Source organism: Falco naumanni, chromosome 1, assembly GCF_017639655.2.
Source record: "Falco naumanni isolate bFalNau1 chromosome 1, bFalNau1.pat, whole genome shotgun sequence".
NCBI lineage: Eukaryota > Metazoa > Chordata > Aves > Falconiformes > Falconidae > Falco > Falco naumanni.
The window spans coordinates 96551983-96571076 of NC_054054.1; the positions used below are offsets into that span (position 1 = coordinate 96551983).

At 38.6% G+C, this 19094-nt stretch overlaps 1 protein-coding gene across 1 annotated transcript; it reads left to right on the forward strand.

Moving 5' to 3' along the window:
• The first annotated feature begins 780 nt into the window (after nt 1-780).
• ATP6V0A2 (ATPase H+ transporting V0 subunit a2) lies at nt 781-18808 on the forward strand. The gene is made up of 20 exons (XM_040610967.1): nt 781-983; nt 2252-2330; nt 3713-3810; nt 4692-4829; nt 5338-5438; nt 6176-6302; nt 7106-7188; nt 7531-7624; nt 7951-8163; nt 8767-8917; nt 9675-9814; nt 10730-10887; nt 12517-12607; nt 12907-13025; nt 13445-13655; nt 14089-14208; nt 14452-14571; nt 15793-15910; nt 16501-16672; nt 17559-18808. Exons 1-20 carry the CDS (start codon nt 867-869, stop codon nt 17659-17661), a joined length of 2553 nt encoding a protein of 850 aa, XP_040466901.1. The 5' UTR covers nt 781-866; the 3' UTR covers nt 17662-18808.
• Nucleotides 18809-19094: the final 286 nt, after the last annotated feature.

Below are 19094 nucleotides of genomic sequence, written 5' to 3' on the forward strand. Positions count from 1 at the left end.
GGCGAGCTGTGCGTGACTCCCTGTGCCGGGGCTGGGGGGGCCCACGGGGGGGCTTTGTCCTGGCCAGGAGCGTGTCTGCTCCGGGGTCAGGGCGGCAGCAGCCCCCTTGCACCCACCCGCTCCCGGAGCAGTGGACCCCGTTGTTCACCCTTCTGAAAAGCCATAATGCTTCGCGGATTTTCCTGTCTTGATCTGTAATCCTCCTTTCCAGTTCACACTCTGCAGTTGATACCAAGGACTTAAAACAGTTTAGTTAGGGACAGAACCTGCACCTGATCTGGGCCACGCAGCGTACTGAAAACATTTACTGCTGTTCTTCAGTCGATCAAATGTGATGCTCGGTGTAGGATTTCCCTGTGGTTTGGACCTTACAATTACCTCAGAAATGTATCCTCCCCTTTCGGACCTTACAATTACGTCAGAAATATTTCTCCTTTTGACCTTGCCATTACCTCAGAAACGTGTTTTCTCTTTTCGGACCTTACATTTACCTCAGAAAACGTATCTTCTCCTTTCAGACCTTACAGTTACCTCAGAAACTTACCTCCTCCTTTCGGACCTTACCGTTACCTCAGAAACGTGTTTCTCCTTTCCCTCCCGCCACACGCAGCCGCCGCCCAGTGAGCCCGCGGCCGCAGCACGCTGCTCTCCCCGCCCGGTGCGGGCCTGCCGCCGCTCGCCGGGCCGCGCTGCGGGGCGGTGCGTTGCCGGCCGCCCGGCCCCGCGGAGGCACCGCCTCCCGCAAGCAGCTGGCCGCGCTGCCGGCGGCGGGCTGGGGCGCTCCGCCATGGCCGCCGGGCCGCGGGCTGCCGCCGGACGCCGCACCGCGCCGGCCCGCTGAGCGCCCCCGCTCCCCGCCGCCCGCCATGGGCGCGCTGTTCCGCGGCGAGCCCATGTGCCTGGCGCAGCTCTTCCTCCAGAGCGGCTCGGCCTACGAGTGCCTCAGCGAGGTGGGCGAACGTGGCCTGGCCGAGTTCCGAGACGTGAGTAGCAGCGGCGGGCCCGGGCCCAGGCGGGCGTCCTGGGAGCCGGGGGCAGGAAGGGGAACCCGGCGGGGGGCGGCAGGGGGGAGGCCGAGGCGGGCCGAGCGGTTGCCGCGGGAAGGTGGAGGTTCCATTGCCGAGGTGCGATCTGAAAGCCTCCAAACCCTTCTCTGTCGCCGCAGGTGTGAGGCTGACTGCGGCGGGGGGGTCGGAGAGGCTCTAGGGAGGGCTGCCTGGGGGTCACTCCGTCCTGCTTTCCGCACAGAAGTAGCTTAAACTTGGGCTGTGTTTTGCGGTTGAATCCCATGGGAAAGCCATTACCCACCTGAAGGCACCCTGACTTCAATCTGAGTGCACGTGTCCACCCCACTGACACGCGATAGTAACACCTTAGTAGTTGCTCTGTAGGTTGATTCCTTCAACTTTACAGCCTGCTGGTTTGTAAAGCGTGTGTTCCTGAAGGAGCAGTGCACCTTGGAGCAAACTACGTGCCTGACTAACGTCTAATAGGGTTGGGTAACAATTAACCTTGTTTCTGCATTGTCTCATCGTAATTGTATGAGCTTTGCTTGCTGAGACGTTGGCATTTCTTCCAGGTATTCTTCAGAAATGTAGGTTGTACAATCTTTGTAAGGAAAGCTGGGAGAACTTAAATTAAATTAACAGCTGGTTAGTAAATATGGCAGGCAGGAGGAGACCAGTCTGTAGGAATCATTACATGGGTGTTATGTTTAATATTTTGATGCCATTCCAGGCATCTCCTGCACCTTTTATTCCAGAAACAGCATATTTAGTGGTTCTGATTTAAAAGCTAAGTAATCAGAGACATTGCACGTGTCATAATATGGGGATATACAAAAAAAGGCTTTTTCAGAACTCAATATTTCAAATATATTCTGTAGAAAACCATTGCAAAAAAATCGCTGGCAGAAAGGTTGTTTGTTAATTTGAAGTTGTTAGGCAGTACTTTAAAACCGTAGAAATAAGGTTAGGAATGGTTTCTCCAGTAGACCTAGTTATTTTGTTATTTCAGTAAAACTAGCAAAAGGCATTGTTCATTCTGCTTTTATAAAAGCAGCCTTGCTATTTGAACTCTTTTAAATCTTTTTAGGTTTTCATACCTTCTTAGCTGAAAAGCACTTTGTAGAAAGAGATCACGCAGAACCACATGCAAAATTGTCTCGTGAGAAGTCACAGAAATAGCTGTGGTTTTTTAGGGGTGGTTGCTCAGTGCAATATTTAATAATAATTTTGTCCTTCTCTTTCAGCTTAACCCAAATGTGAGTGTATTTCAGAGAAAATTTGTGAATGAAGTGAAGAAGTGTGAAGAAATGGAAAGAATACTTGGTGAGCTTTATTTTCATGTCTGCTCTTTCTCATCTGCGGCATTATTAAAGTTTATATTTTTAGAGTGGAACTACAGTGAAAGTTTCAGCTATAGGTTTTTGTAATCTTCTCAGTCTTGTATGATCTCAGTGCTGTAGAACTTTAGAAAATTTTGGTATGTATGAAGCGACAGATATACATACACTCATATGTAGAGTCTTTATGTAGATTTTTGGAGCTGGAGATGACTGTAGTACTGAATTGGATTGGAACATACAAATATATTCCTTAGTTTGTCTTGATATGCTGCATCAGTTTTGAGTGTATTGGAGTCATTTAGGTTGGAAGGGACCTCTTGATATCACCTAGGTAACCTCCAGCTCAAGAAGAGGCAGCTAGGCCAGGTTGTCAAGGACTGTGTCTGGTGGAATTTTGAATATGGAGACTCCACAGCCTCTCTGGGAAACCTGTTCCAGTGTTTTACCACTGATCTCTGTTTCTTTGGTTTTTGAGCTGTAAAATTTACTTACACTGCAACACGTACGTGCTAAATACAGGTTGGGTTTTTTTAAGCTCAGGGGTGAAGAAGAATTGCTGATAAATAGTTGAGACCATTTCAGTATTGACTGCTTAGAACTCTGCTGAGAAGCTCTACTCTGGATATTTTCTTGGTTATAAGATATGGCTGTTTTTCATGTTGTGTAGCTCAGTACTGTTGAACTTCCAAGCACCCTCAAAAATACCTGAAGTTAATTGTATTCACATGGTAGTTAATGAATAGAGAAGGGTATGTAGAACATTACAGCCAAGATGCAGATTTATTCAGCGTATCCTGAGGAAAAGTTACCATTGAAAGATTCTTTTTATTGGAATCTCTCATCAGAGCCACATGCTGGTCATGCCAAACCATCCCAGTAGCTATTTCAGCAATCTCCTTGCCCAGCATGAGTTGCATTTGTTGTCAAGGTTGCTTAAGCCACCTTGTTTGAATGCTTTTTATTCCAAACATGGGTCAATGAACAGAACATCAGTTTCTGGCAGATGGCATGATCAGCAGAAAGTGATATCTTGCAGCAACAAAGAGATATTATGAAATGTTAAAAGCTTCTTAAAAAGTACTTGTGGTTGGAAAATTTCAGTCAGAGGACTCTGAAGATGATTTGCTTCTGCAAACTCCCAAGTCAAAAATGTTCTGTGTGTTTTATTCCTAGCACTCCATAAGCTCCTCTTTCTTTGAAGACAGTAGTGTTTGTGTTGCTGCTGAAAAAAATGTATAAAATGGGCCTGATGCTGCAGTGTGATCAGCACCATCAATAGCAGCTGAAGGTCAACTGTGCAGCATTCCAGGAAGTGTAAGGCAATACAGTTTCCTTTCTGATTCTCTGTTTTTCTTCTCACTCTAGGGTATTTAGTACAAGAAATTAAAAAGGCGGACATTCCACTTCCTGAAGGAGATGTTGCTCCTCCTGCCCCATTGCTGAAGCACATTTTAGAAATCCAGGTAACTTTTCCATGCAACAGATGCCAAAAGTGTAGAATTGAATCTTGGAATTTTATTTCAAACTTGATTATCTGCTATCTTATTACTTAGGACTTAAGTTATAGGGGCGTGGCAGAAGCATTTGCTTTCCTTTTTGTCGAATTTTATTTTCTTTCTCCCAGTGTTACTTCAAAGACTGCCAGTGAGGATTTGATACTAACACAAAATTCCTGTGAAAGGGTCAAAGCTAACTCGTGGGGTTTGCAATCATCTGTTTTATTTTGATGGGCTGGCATATTACACTGTTGAATTACACTGAACAATTACATTGTTCAGGCAAATTATCATCTGTACCTGTAGTCCTTCAGCTTAATTTATTGCTTTAGGACTTATCTAAGACTCTTTTTGTGCATCCAAAATTTCTGGGGTGTGGGGAAGTCTTATGTGCCCAAGGTTCTGCAAGTTGCAGTGTTGGTTGTGTAGCAAAACATGGTGCTGTTTTCTCTGAATCCTTTTTCTGATATTGCGTTAGAAGTAGAAGCTTGTAAAATCCAGATGTAATTTTGAATGACATTCTGTTTTGCTGTAATTCTATTGAAATAGTAGGTAGCTGTCTTCCACCCTGTACTATCTGATGTTCTAATTCCAAGTCTGCATTACTTAGCTCAGGCACAAATTAGGGGCAGAACAACAGGCTTAACAGATGCCAGTGGAGAATCAAGTGTACTCAATACAAAGTAATCTTCTCCAGACTGAGGAATAGAACTTATGGACCTTAAGTTAATTAAGAAATTGGGAAGCTCCCGTCATTGTGGCAAATTAACATGTGCTTAAAATTCATTCTCCCCCAGTTTCCAAAACAGTGTAACTGATTCGATGTAATTTTTTTCTCTGTGTCTCAGGAACAGTTGCAGAAGCTGGAGACAGAATTGAGGGAAGTAACTAAGAACAAAGAAAAGTTGAGGAAAAACCTGCTTGAACTGACTGAATACACGTGCATGTTAGAGGTCACACAAAGATTTGTCAGGAGAACAGCTGAGGTACTGCTTATGTTGTTTGGCAAGGAATATGTGTCATGTGGTGGTTTTTGTTCCCTACTGTTAGTAGTTCTAGAGAAGTGCATGTCTCTGTGTCGGGCTGTTCGTTATTAGTGCTCAGTACCTAGAGAACCTGGCTGGCCAGCTCTGGTACTAGGCTGCGTTCATAAACATAGCAAAATGCAGCCCTGAGTTTAGAGGAGCTTTGATTTCTTTATTGAATGATTTGAATGTTACTGCTGTTGTCAGTTGAAAGTGAAGGCATATTTGTATTTTGATGCATAAATCGTGCTAAGAAACATACCATGTAACTTTTGCAATGCTGACTATAATTGCTAAGAACAGTACACTTGAGAGCCCGAGATATCTCTGTTGTCTGATTTGAACGCAGAAAGGGTTTTATATTTTTATTGAAATAATTTACTTAATTAGGTTTTCTTCAGGATAATAAATGAATGACAGTAGGGTTTTTTTTCTGAAATCTGTGAGTGATCTTTCTTTTATTCTCTAGTATGAATCCCATTTACATGCAAATTATGAAGAATTTCCGTCTGTGGAAAATGAGCCATTAATGGATTACAACTGCATGCACAGACTGGGTGCCAAGCTGGGGTAGGTATGGCTCAGTCCATGCCTGGCAGGCTGTCAGTGTTTGCTGTTTCAAAACTACTTGATGAACTGTTTTCTTAAATAGTGGGCTGTTTTCTTAAAAGTTGGAATGTAGTGATTTCAGATGAGACAGGCAGGTCTAGGCAGGGTAGAAGTTTGACCCAAATGTACCTGTGTAACAAAATTGGATTATTCGAAGAGGGAAGTAGGACACCACCAAAAAAAAGGTGACAAAACTTCCATCAAACCAAGCATGTGTATTAAGGATAATATCTAAGTGCTCGAAATCAGTACTTCTACTGTTCAAACTGTTTTTCTAGGATAAACACACAGTGTTTTAATCACCTGGCAGTGTGAGTTGTAAGTGTAGCATTAATAACAGTATTGCCTACTTGCCTTTAGAATGATGAGTGGATACTGCTCTCTACCACACCGTTATAAGAGGGTATCTTACCAAGAAAAGGTTAAGAACCTTAATATCACAGAAAGAAACAATTTCAAATATAATTCTGGTTGTGTGCTCAGGCCTACAGTCTGTTTTCTGAATAGAAATTGAATCTTAATTTATATACTAGTTAATACCTATTTAGGGGAAACAGAAAATTTACCTTCTTTCCTTCTCTAGAGATGGCAGTTGTTAAATTATTGTGACTGTGTGATCCTGAGTGATGATGTACTCTGGCTTTTTTTTGTGGATTTTAGCTTATTTTTCAAATTGGTTTTGTTTTTTTTTTCTATAGATTCATATCTGGGTTAGTTCACATAGCAAAAGTTGAAGCATTTGAAAAAATGCTGTGGAGAGTCTGTAAAGGCTATACTATTCTTACATACGCAGAATTGGATGAGTGTCTGGAAGATCCAGATACCGTGAGTAAAGATTGCAACTATCAGTTTATTTATTTTGTTTGTACTTTTCATAGGACTTGGAAAAATTGCTACTCAGGTCTGCCTGCTATGAATGTAAATGATTTCCCAGTGCCCTTGGAGGGAAAACTCTTCTAAAGTATTAGAACTTGTAAGACTGTAAAATTAGAGGGTCTTGATACCACCATAACTATAGGAGTGGCAATTAATTTATCATGATTCAACTTGATGAGTGCATAATTTTATTGTGGAATAATAGTGACTTTATGATTGGCTACCATGATCAAAATACATGGCATAAATGGCTCCTTGGATATTTATTAACTAGGTCTGTACAGTACATTACCTTTTAATATTAATTTTATTTGTTCATTCAGTAAATAAGGAAAAAAAAGTCTGGAGTACAGTTAATCTTCTATGAAGCTTTTTCTCTGAACTTACAAAATTAACTTTCTGCAAATCAGCAATTATGGCTGCCTAATCTGTCACTTTAAAATTTTGCTTTGACCCTAATTTGTAACATTTTAATGTCTTCAGACTTTTTTCATTACTGATAATTCTGAGATGGTAAAATTTAATCTCTTATTTTCCCTGAAAATATTTTTTGTTTTTCTCTTAAAAAAAAAAGCTATTGGCATACTTGAATTTTATTTTTTGATCTTCACTAAGATGGTGAAAGGCTAGTGCTACTAACACAGCATTTTCTAATTATTCAGATCTGTTGTTTTGCTCTGTAATTGTATCGCAGTGGAGTTGTTGGTTAAAAACAAAATTCATCAACTCAAACTTTTTTTTTTGTTTTTTAGGGTGAAACCACAAAATGGTTTGTTTTTTTAGTGTCCTATTGGGGTGAACAAATCGGCCAGAAAGTTAAGAAGATTTGTGACTGGTAAGAAGTAAAAGTAATACATATGATTTCTTTATATCTGGGTTGTTTTGTTCTTAGTTTTCCCACAGCTTCCCTTCCTTGTAGGTATTAATATTTAGGTAAGATTGTTGAAGTTAAATTTGTTCCTCCCACCACCACTAGCATCTAGCTTTATAATTATGCAATACACAAATATATGTGTGTATTGCAGTCCTTATTAAGTACAGGCAAAATACCGACACACTCAGTTGAATCTGTCCCGTGGTTATTCAGTGGTGTGTTGTGGGTTGACGAGGGCATGGGGTTGGGTGGTTTGTTTTGTTTCAGTTTGATTATTTAACACAAACTTCTGTTTTTCTGTAGCTATCACTGTCATGTGTATCCCTATCCAGATAACATGGAGGAGCGCAAGGCAGTTGTTGAAGGACTAAATATTCGTATTCAGGATCTTCATACTGTGAGTAAATAACAGTATTTCTTTTGCTGCAGTTATTGTGCTACAGGAAATCATTTGATGAATCACTGCATTAAGTACCTGAATAGGTTTCTAAAACACATACAGATTTGGGTCTGAGCATGACTGTATGTCATGTCCCTGATGTCTTGTTGCATGTATTTATTAAACTTCTGGGCACTTGGTGTTGCCTTCTGTTACAAGCGGTGGTTAGCTGCCCTCCTACAAATGTGATCTGGCATTGGACAAATACTAGGTGCTCTGACTGTGGTTACCATAACCACTGTGACATTTCCACTGAAATCTTTTTGTTTTTTTCTTGGACAAAGGTGTTGCATAAAACTGAGGATTACTTACGCCAAGTCTTGTGTAAAGCATCTGAATCCATCTATACCTGGGTTATCCAAGTGAAGAAGATGAAAGCCATTTATCATGTACTCAACCTGTGCAGCTTTGATGTCACAAATAAATGTTTAATTGCTGAGGTTTGGTGTCCAGTGGCTGATCTGCAAAATCTGCGCCACGCGTTGGAGGAAGGTTCAGTAAGTCAGCTGAATGCTCACTGATGTTAAAACTTTGTCCTGAACTAACTATACAGATAAGGAAAGAAAATGATTATTTAAAATAGGCTAAAAGTAGGCACAGGCAGGTGTGGGTGTCTATGAACTCCTATCAAACAATTTCTTTGTAAGCAGAACCTTTATTTAGTGTTGTGTGGGGGTTTGTTCTTTGTTTTGGGTTTTGTTTTGTTTGGCTTTTTTCTTGAATAACTTCCGTGTTGGACCCAGTCTGACCATGCTATTTGCAGTCAAGTAGAAGGTGCTAACTTGAATGCAGTGCCATCTTTTATGAAGGAGAATTTTTAATAATAAATCTTCACTTTATAGTATTGACTAATGAGTGTATTCTGGGATTTCATACAAAGTAAGGATTAGAACACTGTATGTAATCAGTGTGTTTAGAAGAACAGATTAATGTAATTATTTTTTTAAGAAGGCACAAAGGGATAAATGTTAAAATTGTGGCTTAACTTAGGAATGTTTCAGGATCAGTGAAACTGCTGATAGAAGAAATGTTTTCACTTTGATTAGATTAAGCATCAACTGAGTTCTTACATAAATGTATCTTTTTTTCTGTCTAATTAGAGAAAGAGTGGGGCTACAATTTCTTCATTCATGAATACCATCCCAACAACAAAACCTCCTCCAACTTTGATACGTACCAATAAATTCACCTCAGGGTTCCAAAACATCGTTGATGCTTATGGAGTTGGAAGCTATGGGGAAGTTAATCCAGGTTGGTCCTAGTGAAATCTGAACTGTGAGCTGTGCTATCATTACTGCTTGCCTTGTTAGAAGTTTAATTCCCTTGCTGAACTGGACACTGGTAAAAGCAAAATGGTGGCAACCATGTTGCTTATTAGTGGCGATTTTAAAATTGAAGTAGCTCATCAAAAGTACAAGTGATGCTCCAAGCAGTAAAATAGGATTTGATTTTGCTGAATGAGTTATTTTAGCATTAAAGATCCTGATAATAGCTGTATGATGGTTTACTTTGGGTAAGAGAAGATGTTTAGGGGAAAAAAGAAAACTTTGGTAATGGCTATTGATCTTACTGAAGCCTGGAGCTCATCACTTAAAAAAAATCCAGCCTTGTTGTATAGCCCAGTTAGTTTAATGTCTGTATGTATTTTTGTAGCTATGTTATGTCATGCTGTACAGGAGAATGTACATTGTAATACAGAGCCAGAATAGCCATGGAGGAAGAACTGTTTTATCTGTTTTTTATTTCCTGGGCTCATATTATTATTCTCAGAATCGTCAGCTAACGCTCAGCTGCAGATTTGTCATTACTAAGGGATACACAATAAGCAGGCTTTAAACTGAGTTAGATTTATAGTGTGGGGGAAAGGTCCGTTAGTAGGGGCTGAAATGTTTTTCAAACTTCTCAAACAATTTTCAGCTTTAAAGTAGTTGAATTGCTTAGGCGTAGTTCAGATGGCAGCATCATCTGTTGTGCTGTGTGCCTGAAATTTGTGATGTTGTCATTTCAGCTCTGTATACCATCATCACTTTTCCTTTCTTGTTTGCGGTTATGTTTGGAGACTTTGGGCATGGTCTACTAATGTTCATATTCTCACTCCTGACAATACTGTATGAAAACCACCCTAGATTGCAAAGATCACAAGATGAGGTAAAAGGAATTACAAATAATTCACTTCCCATATAGCAAGATTATTTCAATTGAATAATTACTGTGTTTCTGGAAAGTACTATTTGTTTCACATGTATTAGGCTGGGTTTTTTTTTCCTTTGTTTCAGGATTTTCTGTTTAAATTTGCTGTAATCCTGGAGATTAATGTGATATCTTAACAAACTACTCACTTTTTTGAAAGAGAACTATTCAAGTTGGAATGAAAGTGACAAAAATTAGTTGATATTGTTGGGCTTGTCTTTTCTTCTTCTGGGATTACTTAGTAATGCGTGTGTTTTACAGGATGTGGTTACAGTGACTGAAGTGAGGAGAAAATTATTTTTCCAATTCCATTTTCTTGTTTCTGAAAAGGAGTTGTAGTTTGAAATTTGTTAAACTTAATTTTAACTGATTTTTTAATCATATGGAGTTGGAATGCAGGAACACCTGCATCTCTCCTTAGAATTATATTTAATTAAGAATGGCTGCAAATGCCTAACTTCTTGAAAACTAGTCCTGGGAAGGAAAAGTGGCTTAGAAACACTATTCATTAATGTAATGATGCCAGTGAGAAGAGTCTTAGTTTGTAATGGGAGTTTGCATGGGGGTTTCAGATCTGTGCATTCAATTTAAACACAGTTGTTTTTCAGAATATACTTCTCATTCCTAGCTCTGTTTCCTCATGCATATAAACCTTTGCATATAAATCACTTTTGCATATTGACATGCTTAAATCAAAATTGTGTGTTACATTTTGATTGGCCTCAGGCTTCTTCCTATTCCTTATGACGGTTCACAAGAGTTTTTAGAAGTCTTTGTATGGCCAAAACTGTGTGTCTCTTAGAGATGTCTAGATAACGATTGTTCACATAGCAGATGATGATCTCTATTTTATCTTTTTTCCAATATTTACAGATAATGAAAATGTTATTTGAAGGCCGATACGTTATTTTATTAATGGGTCTGTTTTCTATATACACTGGGTTGATCTATAATGACTGTTTTTCGAAGTCATTAAATATATTTGGTTCTGGATGGAATGTTTCGGCAATGTTTGAACAGCAGGTTTGGCGGTGAGTAGCATGCCTATTTGCTGTACCATTAAAACAAATACGTACTTTCTGCAACAGTTTAACCCTTTTGCTCACCCATCTTAACTCCTTTTATTGAGAGCAGTAAATAAATGCAGTGAAATCTAGCAAAATCTAGTTGTTAAGGTATCAAGTGCTAGTGCACTAAGGGCTGATACATCTACACTTAGAATAAAAAAGACAGTAATAGTTATTTAAAACCAGAAATTCAGATTGGTCATTATCGTAAATTGGGAAATCCACAGAGAACACAATTTATTCCAAAACCACTGTTAGAATTTTATTATATTTAATTCAGTAAATCTATCAGGTTAATCTCATATTTGTCAGTGCTGCTTTGCTGGATTTACATGTCCTCAGTCACCTGGATCATTTTCTAGAATATCATTTGGTGTAGATGACAGTCAGTTTTCTCTTGGAACCAATTCTGTTGCAATATCCTAATGCTATATGCTGGCTAATAACTCTTGGTGATTAAGAAGTGCAGCTGGCATAGTATCTTTTTATTGGTAGTAAGGACTTGCACCAAATTTTATGGGGTGATATTTCTAGGGTTTATTCGGTCTCTAAACCTTCTTAAGTGTGTTTTGTGTATCTCTAAAGAACAAAAAGGTTCTTATGAATGGCTGGAGACTTCAGTAGTACTGTAAAATCCTAACAAAAGGCACCGGGACTTTGTCTTGTGTATTCTTTTTATTCATAAAAGGCACTGCCTCCTGTGTTATGATTTGTCTTTATGCTAATTGTTTTAGTTTGTCTCCAATTATTATATTTTCCAGGAGAGGTTTCTGAATATATATATATCAGATTTTGAGAGGAATAATAAACAAAGGGCTCATTTTTGTGGAGAAATTTGTCCTAGGTCATGCTTCTGGAATGAATAGCCAGGCAACATTAGTATCTACTGTAAAGAAATCAACAATTAATGAAATAATCAATTACCTAGTAATCATCAGTCTTGGCACAGCTTTTCTTGGTAGTAAAAAGAAAAAAAAAAAAAAGGAAAAAGTAGGTTATGTGAATTGTCAAACATACTTTTTCACCAAGTAGGATAACCTTATTTCTTTGAGATGTCATGGCCCTTTGGTATTTAAATGTTCACAGCTTGCATCTCATTTTTGAGCCACTTCCTGTTTTTGAGGCAAATAGTAGAGTCAAACCCACTAACTTTGGTTAAAGTGTGAATGGGTGGTAAATGCTGTGTTAATTTAAGTTGGAGTGGAAACTTATCCAAATGCAAAAGGGAAAAAAAATCTATGAGTTATTCTTTGGGTGTTTGTTAGTGAATTTTATATAAAAACAAATTATGAGCTTTCTAAATGAGACGTCCCATTCTAGGGGCATGAGGAATAAAATCCAGAAACTTTCATTTCAAAGACAGTTAGTGCAAATGAAGCCCAGATTGTGAATTTCTTGAGTTTGGGGCTTTTTTTCCTATTTTTTTTATTAGCCAGGCCTTTGTGCTTAGAAATCCTTTTATTCTTTTGAAGTCTGACAGTGGGTGAGCTAGTCATATAAAGGGAAGCAGGCAGTGCCCTGTAGAACTGAAAGTATAATTTGTAACTATATTTAAACAATGTCAGATGTGATTGTGTATTTGTTTCTTTGCAGTCTTGAGGATCTGAAGTCTAATCAGTTTTTAACATTGGATCCAAATGTTTCTGGTGTATACAATGGAGCTTATCCCTTTGGAATTGATCCGGTTAGTTCTATTCTTTTAAGTTATCCATTGGCAATGATCAGTCATTTTAAAATTAGATTTTGGTATGTGTATTAGGAATATAGATCTTACTATGGAAAAAAACATTTCTGCTTGCATCCTCCACTCAAAAAAGTTTTTCCCTTAGTGAGTAAAGAAAGATTTAACTTTTTTCACGGAACTCAAATTTCAGTTGTTATCCCCATTTGAGGTAGAATTCTGGTCTCCAGTAGAGAAAGGATACTGGTTTATTCCTTCTATTACACTGTTCTTTACTGTTGGCTTTGTTTTCTTCTCTTCAGATATGGAATTTGGCAAACAATCGTCTCAGTTTTTTAAATTCTTTCAAAATGAAAATGTCTGTGATTTTTGGAGTGACTCACATGACGTTTGGAGTTGTATTGGGGGTATTTAACCACTTGTAAGTACAAGAAGTTAAGATAGTATTAACATTGTAGTTTTTGTCAAATCTTGAATTATAACAATCTGGTAAGAGAAACTGGAACAGTTTTTTAAAAACAGAGTAATAGTAATTGTGAAAACAGTGACAGAGAAGTCTTTCTGAAATGTGTTATGCCAAAAAATCTGATTAAATCAAGATTTTATTTCACTTGTTGCTAGATAGAGATATGTGCTTCTTACGGTTTTGATTTCCACTGAAATACGTGACTAAAATGTCACTGAATATGAAGATATCAGTTCTGGATTGTAATTTCAGTCCTGCTGTTTACAAGTGCTGGATACTGTTCTGTTTTATTGAAATCACGTTTGGGTCATGTGTTTATCTTGATCTTTCTTTGTAAAGCTTATTTTTAATTTTTTCCCATATTTATCTTTTAGGCATTTCAAGAAGAAGTATAATATTTATTTGGTTTTTCTTCCTGAACTTTTATTCATGATGTGCATCTTTGGCTACCTTGTGTTTATGATCTTCTTTAAATGGTTAGCGTATTCTGCGGAGGACTCTACATCTGCTCCTAGTATTCTGATTCAGTTTATTAACATGTTCCTGTTTCCTGGTGGTGAAACAGAGGTCTTCTACACTGGGCAGGTACGTAGTATACTTAACAAGCTTCTGAAGATCCTGTGTTCCCTGTACAGGTAACACTTGTGAAAATACCTGTTTTTAGAACAAAATCTCCCCAGTTAAAATTAAGGCTAGAGAACAGTGTCTCATGCTTGTAATGCTGATACTTTTCTATGTGCTGTAAATAACCTTGCTAATACCAGTATAACGATACACTGATGTGAGGAATATCAGTAATGCCTTAATCTAGAACCCAGTCCTGAAGATGATGGATGTCTGTAACCTAATTTAAGGGCCTGATTAAGTAAAATATGTGCATGTTTAGTTTGGAGTACATACCCACTGAAATTAGCAGCGTTTTGATTAGGCTCAAAAAGGCCTTCAGAGGAAAATGAGAAGTCTTTTCCTACTCTTGATTTTGTGATCTAATTTAATTTTTTCTTTCTCCCTCAAACAGGTTGCTCTGCAGAGGTTTCTACTTAGTATAGCTTTTCTTTCTGTTCCTGTAATGCTTTTTGGTAAACCACTTTATTTATATTGGTTGCGCAGTGGAGGCCGAGGCATTAGAATGTACAGAGTAAGTGTTGAGAGAAACTTGTGTATTTCTTCAGTATAGAAGAATTCAGCTGGTGTTGTGTTGCATATAGAGTAATGTCCTTACTAGAGATTTCTACTCAACTTGGAAGGTTTTGGACTGTAACACATAATAGTACTTTGTTTCTCTAGCTCTCTTCTTGCTTTTGTCTCTGACTATGTTAAATAAATGTAAAAAATGACACTGGCAGTCCACTTGAAGACATGGTACGTTTCTATGTTGTAGAGTGGCTACAAGCTAATTCGAAAAGAAAGTGAAGAAGAACTTTCTCTGCTGAGATGTCATGATGTAGAAGAAGGAAGCAGTCATTTAGACAGTGGGCACAGAGAGGGGGATGGAGAGGAGGTAATGATGTTTTTGCTTAATTTCTAGTTTGTATGTCGTTAAAAGCAAATTAGAAGTGGAAAAATCAAGATGATAATCTCTACACTGAGTCCCTGGAAGTTTTCAAGAAAATCAGCTGAGCCTTTACAAAGACCTTGATGCTTGAATGCAATTTACCTATTTTTTCAATTGTTGCTATTTTATCGTTATTTCTTGTTACATTCTGATTGCTACAGTAAACCACAATCTATCTGTAGTGGAGAACAGGAGGAGTGTGTTATTTGCACATAGAGACCTTGCATCTAAGGCTATAGGTTTTCCAAAATTGAAGAGTGGGATAAAAATTCTGGGCTTTGTATGGTTTTATGGATTCTTAGAATTAAGGCAAGAGGATGACTGCCCAGCTTCCTGTTAATTAATCTTGGCTTTTCGTCCAGACAAAAGTCTCTTTATGTCTGCAATTTACATCTTGTGATGAAGATTATTGCTAATGGGGGTTGGGAGACATGGGCAGTGTTCCTAGTCCCCAGCTATTGCTGCTCCTTAGTTAGGGCAAATTTTTACAGGTCTTGACTGATTCCATTGATTTGATGTGAATTGAAAGATAAAAAATTGCTTCAGTTTCCCAGTGTGCAGACTATGTACAGTACTTGCTTCACTGGGGTAGTAAGCTCTTGCTTGTTATGTATAGAATATACAAGAATTGCTTGCTTAAGTAAAATGTGTCATAGTTCCATACAAAGTAAGTGTTGAAATTTGTAGTAATATTAGTCTTGGAAACTTTGTTAGCAACAAGTACATACATTTACAGAGTTTACACTATTCATGTAGTTATCTTTCTATCACTAGCATTGCTTAGTCCTGCTTTTAAGGATGCAAAAATTTACATTGTAAATTTAGGATCACGGTAGAATAGGAATTAGAACCATGGCTGGCTCTACTGCTTAGCATTTTCAAGTATTGGATCGTATTCCTTGTGAAAAACATAGATTGCATTCATTTTGATTTATCAACAAAGTAATTGGGGAAACTAACTGGAAAACTATAGCACCTGATTTTTTTTTAATGTTGTCTCTGTAATAATGTTGTCTTAAACACAGCAAATCTTTTTTTATTTGCAGTGTATTACCCTTTAAATGGATTTTTTCTTCCATGTACATTAAGATTTGCAGATTAATGTTTTTGTTCTCTCATGCTGTACTGTGTTGTTTAGATGGATACAAATGTATTTTTATATTTCAGCTTAATTTTGCAGATGTTTTTATGAATCAAGCAATTCATACCATTGAATACTGTCTAGGATGTATTTCTAATACAGCCTCCTATCTGAGACTATGGGCATTAAGTCTTGCTCATGCACGTAAGTGTGTTGAGTTTATTTGGTTGATATTTGTTGTTGGTGTTTTTATTTTTTTCATCTGTCTTGATTTTTAATGCTGGTTAGACGAAGGCTGGCCTATTGAAGTGATACTATTATGAAGTTATCTTTTTCTTAATTAAAAAAAATTCCCTGTTTAAACTAATCATGATCAGTGAAAAGCCCCCAAACTACAATTGGGACTTACTGTTTGGAATCTAGTAATTTTCTTCATTGGTTGCTCTGTTTTGTGAAGAGGCCAATGATGGGAGCACAGCGTTACCTCCCATAACAGTGTATCAGCACTCACAGCACCATTGCCTGGTTTCCATTGATTGACCAGTCTGGAAGGTGTTTAGGCACTTAGTAAAGTTTTAGTGTCATGGTTGAAAATGTTGCCATCAGTAGATCTGATTTTGAAACAGATTATTTTGGGGGAGGGAGGGATGGACAGCTGACTGGGGCAGGGGATTGCTATAGTTCCCATGTTCAGCAGATGCTGTGAATACTGTTTGAACTAGAATAAAAGTCAGTAGCTCACTGGGTGAATGTATGCAATGTCAATATTAATTATGGAAACATTTCTTTAATAGAGTTATCAGAAGTTCTATGGCAGATGGTGATGAGAGTGGGTCTTCGTGTGGATGCAACATATGGTGTTTTACTGCTAGTCCCTGTTCTAGCCTTTTTTGCTGTGCTAACAGTTTTTATTCTTTTGGTCATGGAGGGGCTTTCTGCTTTTCTCCATGCTATACGACTTCACTGGTAAGTTCACTTTTTTCTTTATATCACTTTAGTGTATACTGCCTTATTTAATAGGAATTTTTGTGTCAAAATACTAGGTGCCTTATTAAAAAGAAAAGTATAAAATTCAAGAGCCTCATGCTAATGTAGTTGATTGATTTAATTATATGAAATAAATGGCCTGTTAGTTGAATGCAATTGTTCCTCTGGAATATTTTCAGTAAATTCAATATTATATTTGATGCATATTAACCTCAACCATATTCAGAGTTGATTTTGGTGCAAGCTGTATTTGGTTTATAGTATTGCAGCTTTTCATACTGTAGAATAATATAATTTGGATAAGTATTTCTAATTTCATGCTGGTTATACCACTGAATGGCTTCAGTCTATTTTATTTGGTTCAACAGAACATTTCTATTAGTGGACAAAACTTTTGCTTAAGTGGGGCTGCCAACCCTTAAGTATTTTAATCCTTTCTTAGTCTTAATGTCACGAGCTCTGCATATTCAAGTGGATTCGGAGAGTATTTTGAAACCTGATGATATTTACAGTATAAGAAAAGGCAAACATGCTATATAAACACTTATAGCTCTGTCTTGTGTTTATATTGTCCTCATGATATTGTATATTTGCAAAACAATTAACTGCAACTAACTCGAAACAAATTAGTAATAAGTCAGAAATAAGCCATTATGGCACAGTATCACTGTGTTTGGGTCTCCTGAGAAACGTGAAACTTGCCTAGGACTGTGTTAGGAAGGTTAAATAGCAGCACAGAAAGTGTAAGTGACAGGATTAGGATGGGTTTTGTTCAGCCTCTTACGATGCACAGTTTATCCCTTGGCAACTGGTCATTGCAGATTAATATACAGATTCTGTTTGGGTTTTTTTTGTATCGTTTCAGGGTGGAATTTCAGAACAAATTCTACTCCGGTGGAGGATACAAGTTTACGCCTTTCTCTTTTAAGCACATTTCTTTACATTTCAATAAAGAAGATACAGTGTAGTTTGGTTGCTGTCAGCAGAAATGTTTGGACTTGTCTGCAAATAATTATGTGATTGGATCTTGCCTTTGAATGGTTTCATGTAGGACAAAGTGTTTTTCACTGATTGCCTTATAATGCAGCCAAATAATTCTGTAATATATACCTCCCATAGAAATACATAGCAGATCTGGAACATCTTGTAAAGTATATAGATATAAAATGTACATTTTTCTTGATAAACTAATGTTGTAAATTAGTTTTGTTCTTTAAAAAAAAAAAGTTACTGCTTGTCCTAAAACAAGTGTAGGCATATTTTTTTTGCTGTTGTTGGGGCTGTTTATTTTCTTGAATGGTTACTTTTAAGTTATACGAAAGACTTTTTGTCATATTAAACATTCATTACTAATCACATACTTAAGCTGCCATCTCATGCACTTTGGGAACAATTCAGCAATGCAACAGAAGCAATATATGTTTTCAGTATCTATTCAAGAAGGATTATGAAATGTAAATTTACACACAGCGATGCAATGTGCTCGTTTTTTGGCCATATGTAAAATTGCACTGAAGATGTTAACTGTTTGTTCCAAGTTCTGCTCAGAGTTATGATGTCAGTCTTTCAGAAGCCATGGTGGTATTTAATGTGGAAGAAGTCAGGATTAGAAGTGGAGACTGGAGATATTAGCCGCCTTCTTTCCCTGTAGCCAGCAGCTTTCAGACTCATGCTCTTCTGCACAAAGCGAGGTGCTGCGTGCAGCCTCTTCCGGTGACCTTGGTGGGTAAAAGCCTTGGGAAAAACCTCTTACGCAGCCTGGGTCAGGACACAAATAAAAGAATCAAACTGCCTACTAGAAATTTTTATCCCGGGTTCTATTTTTACAGTGTGGTCCCATGCAGCTTCCACATGCAGGAGTAACTTCTGCAGGGGGAATAAAGCATTGGCCTTGGTCCCTGTTGGCTGTAGGGCTGCCTGTGCAGCGTTACTGACCTGATGTTGTGGAACCAAAGTTCATACTGAACAGGTGGAAAGGAGTCGCTTCGTGTTATTTTTTGTACTGCTCTGAAAATGGGGATATTACCATTATGTTTTAACATCTGTGCTGTAAGCACAGCATCACTTAAATTTTGCACGTGTTTGCATCTGAATAAAACCTGGTTTGTGCTGTTCCGAGTGGGCCCCGACGTTTGTTCCCGGTACCGCTGGAGCGGGACGGCCCGGCCTGTGCCGCGGGCCCCGCGGCCCCGGCGCTACCGCGGCTTCCCGCCCAGGCGGGCGCGGGGCTGAGGTAACCGGTCGCTCCAGAGGTGCAACGGGAACTCGCCCTCCTGAGGGGAGGCGGGAACGCGCCCCCCTGAGGCGCGGCGCGAGCAGCCTTGTGAGACGAGGCGGGCGGACCGGCTGCTGCCTCCTGAGGCGCGGCGGGGCGGGCCGTGGCCGTCGCTCCTTCCTCCCC

Bases quoted from the DNA above. Each gene is read 5' to 3' on its own strand.
- ATP6V0A2 (XM_040610967.1), top strand. From the start codon at position 867: ATGGGCGCGCTGTTCCGCGGCGAGCCCATGTGCCTGGCGCAGCTCTTC. The intron at 7,189-7,530 runs GTAAGAAGTAAA...GTTTTTCTGTAG, and splicing joins GTTAAGAAGATTTGTGACTG to CTATCACTGTCATGTGTATC. The intron at 12,608-12,906 runs GTTAGTTCTATT...TCTTCTCTTCAG, and splicing joins ATCCCTTTGGAATTGATCCG to ATATGGAATTTGGCAAACAA.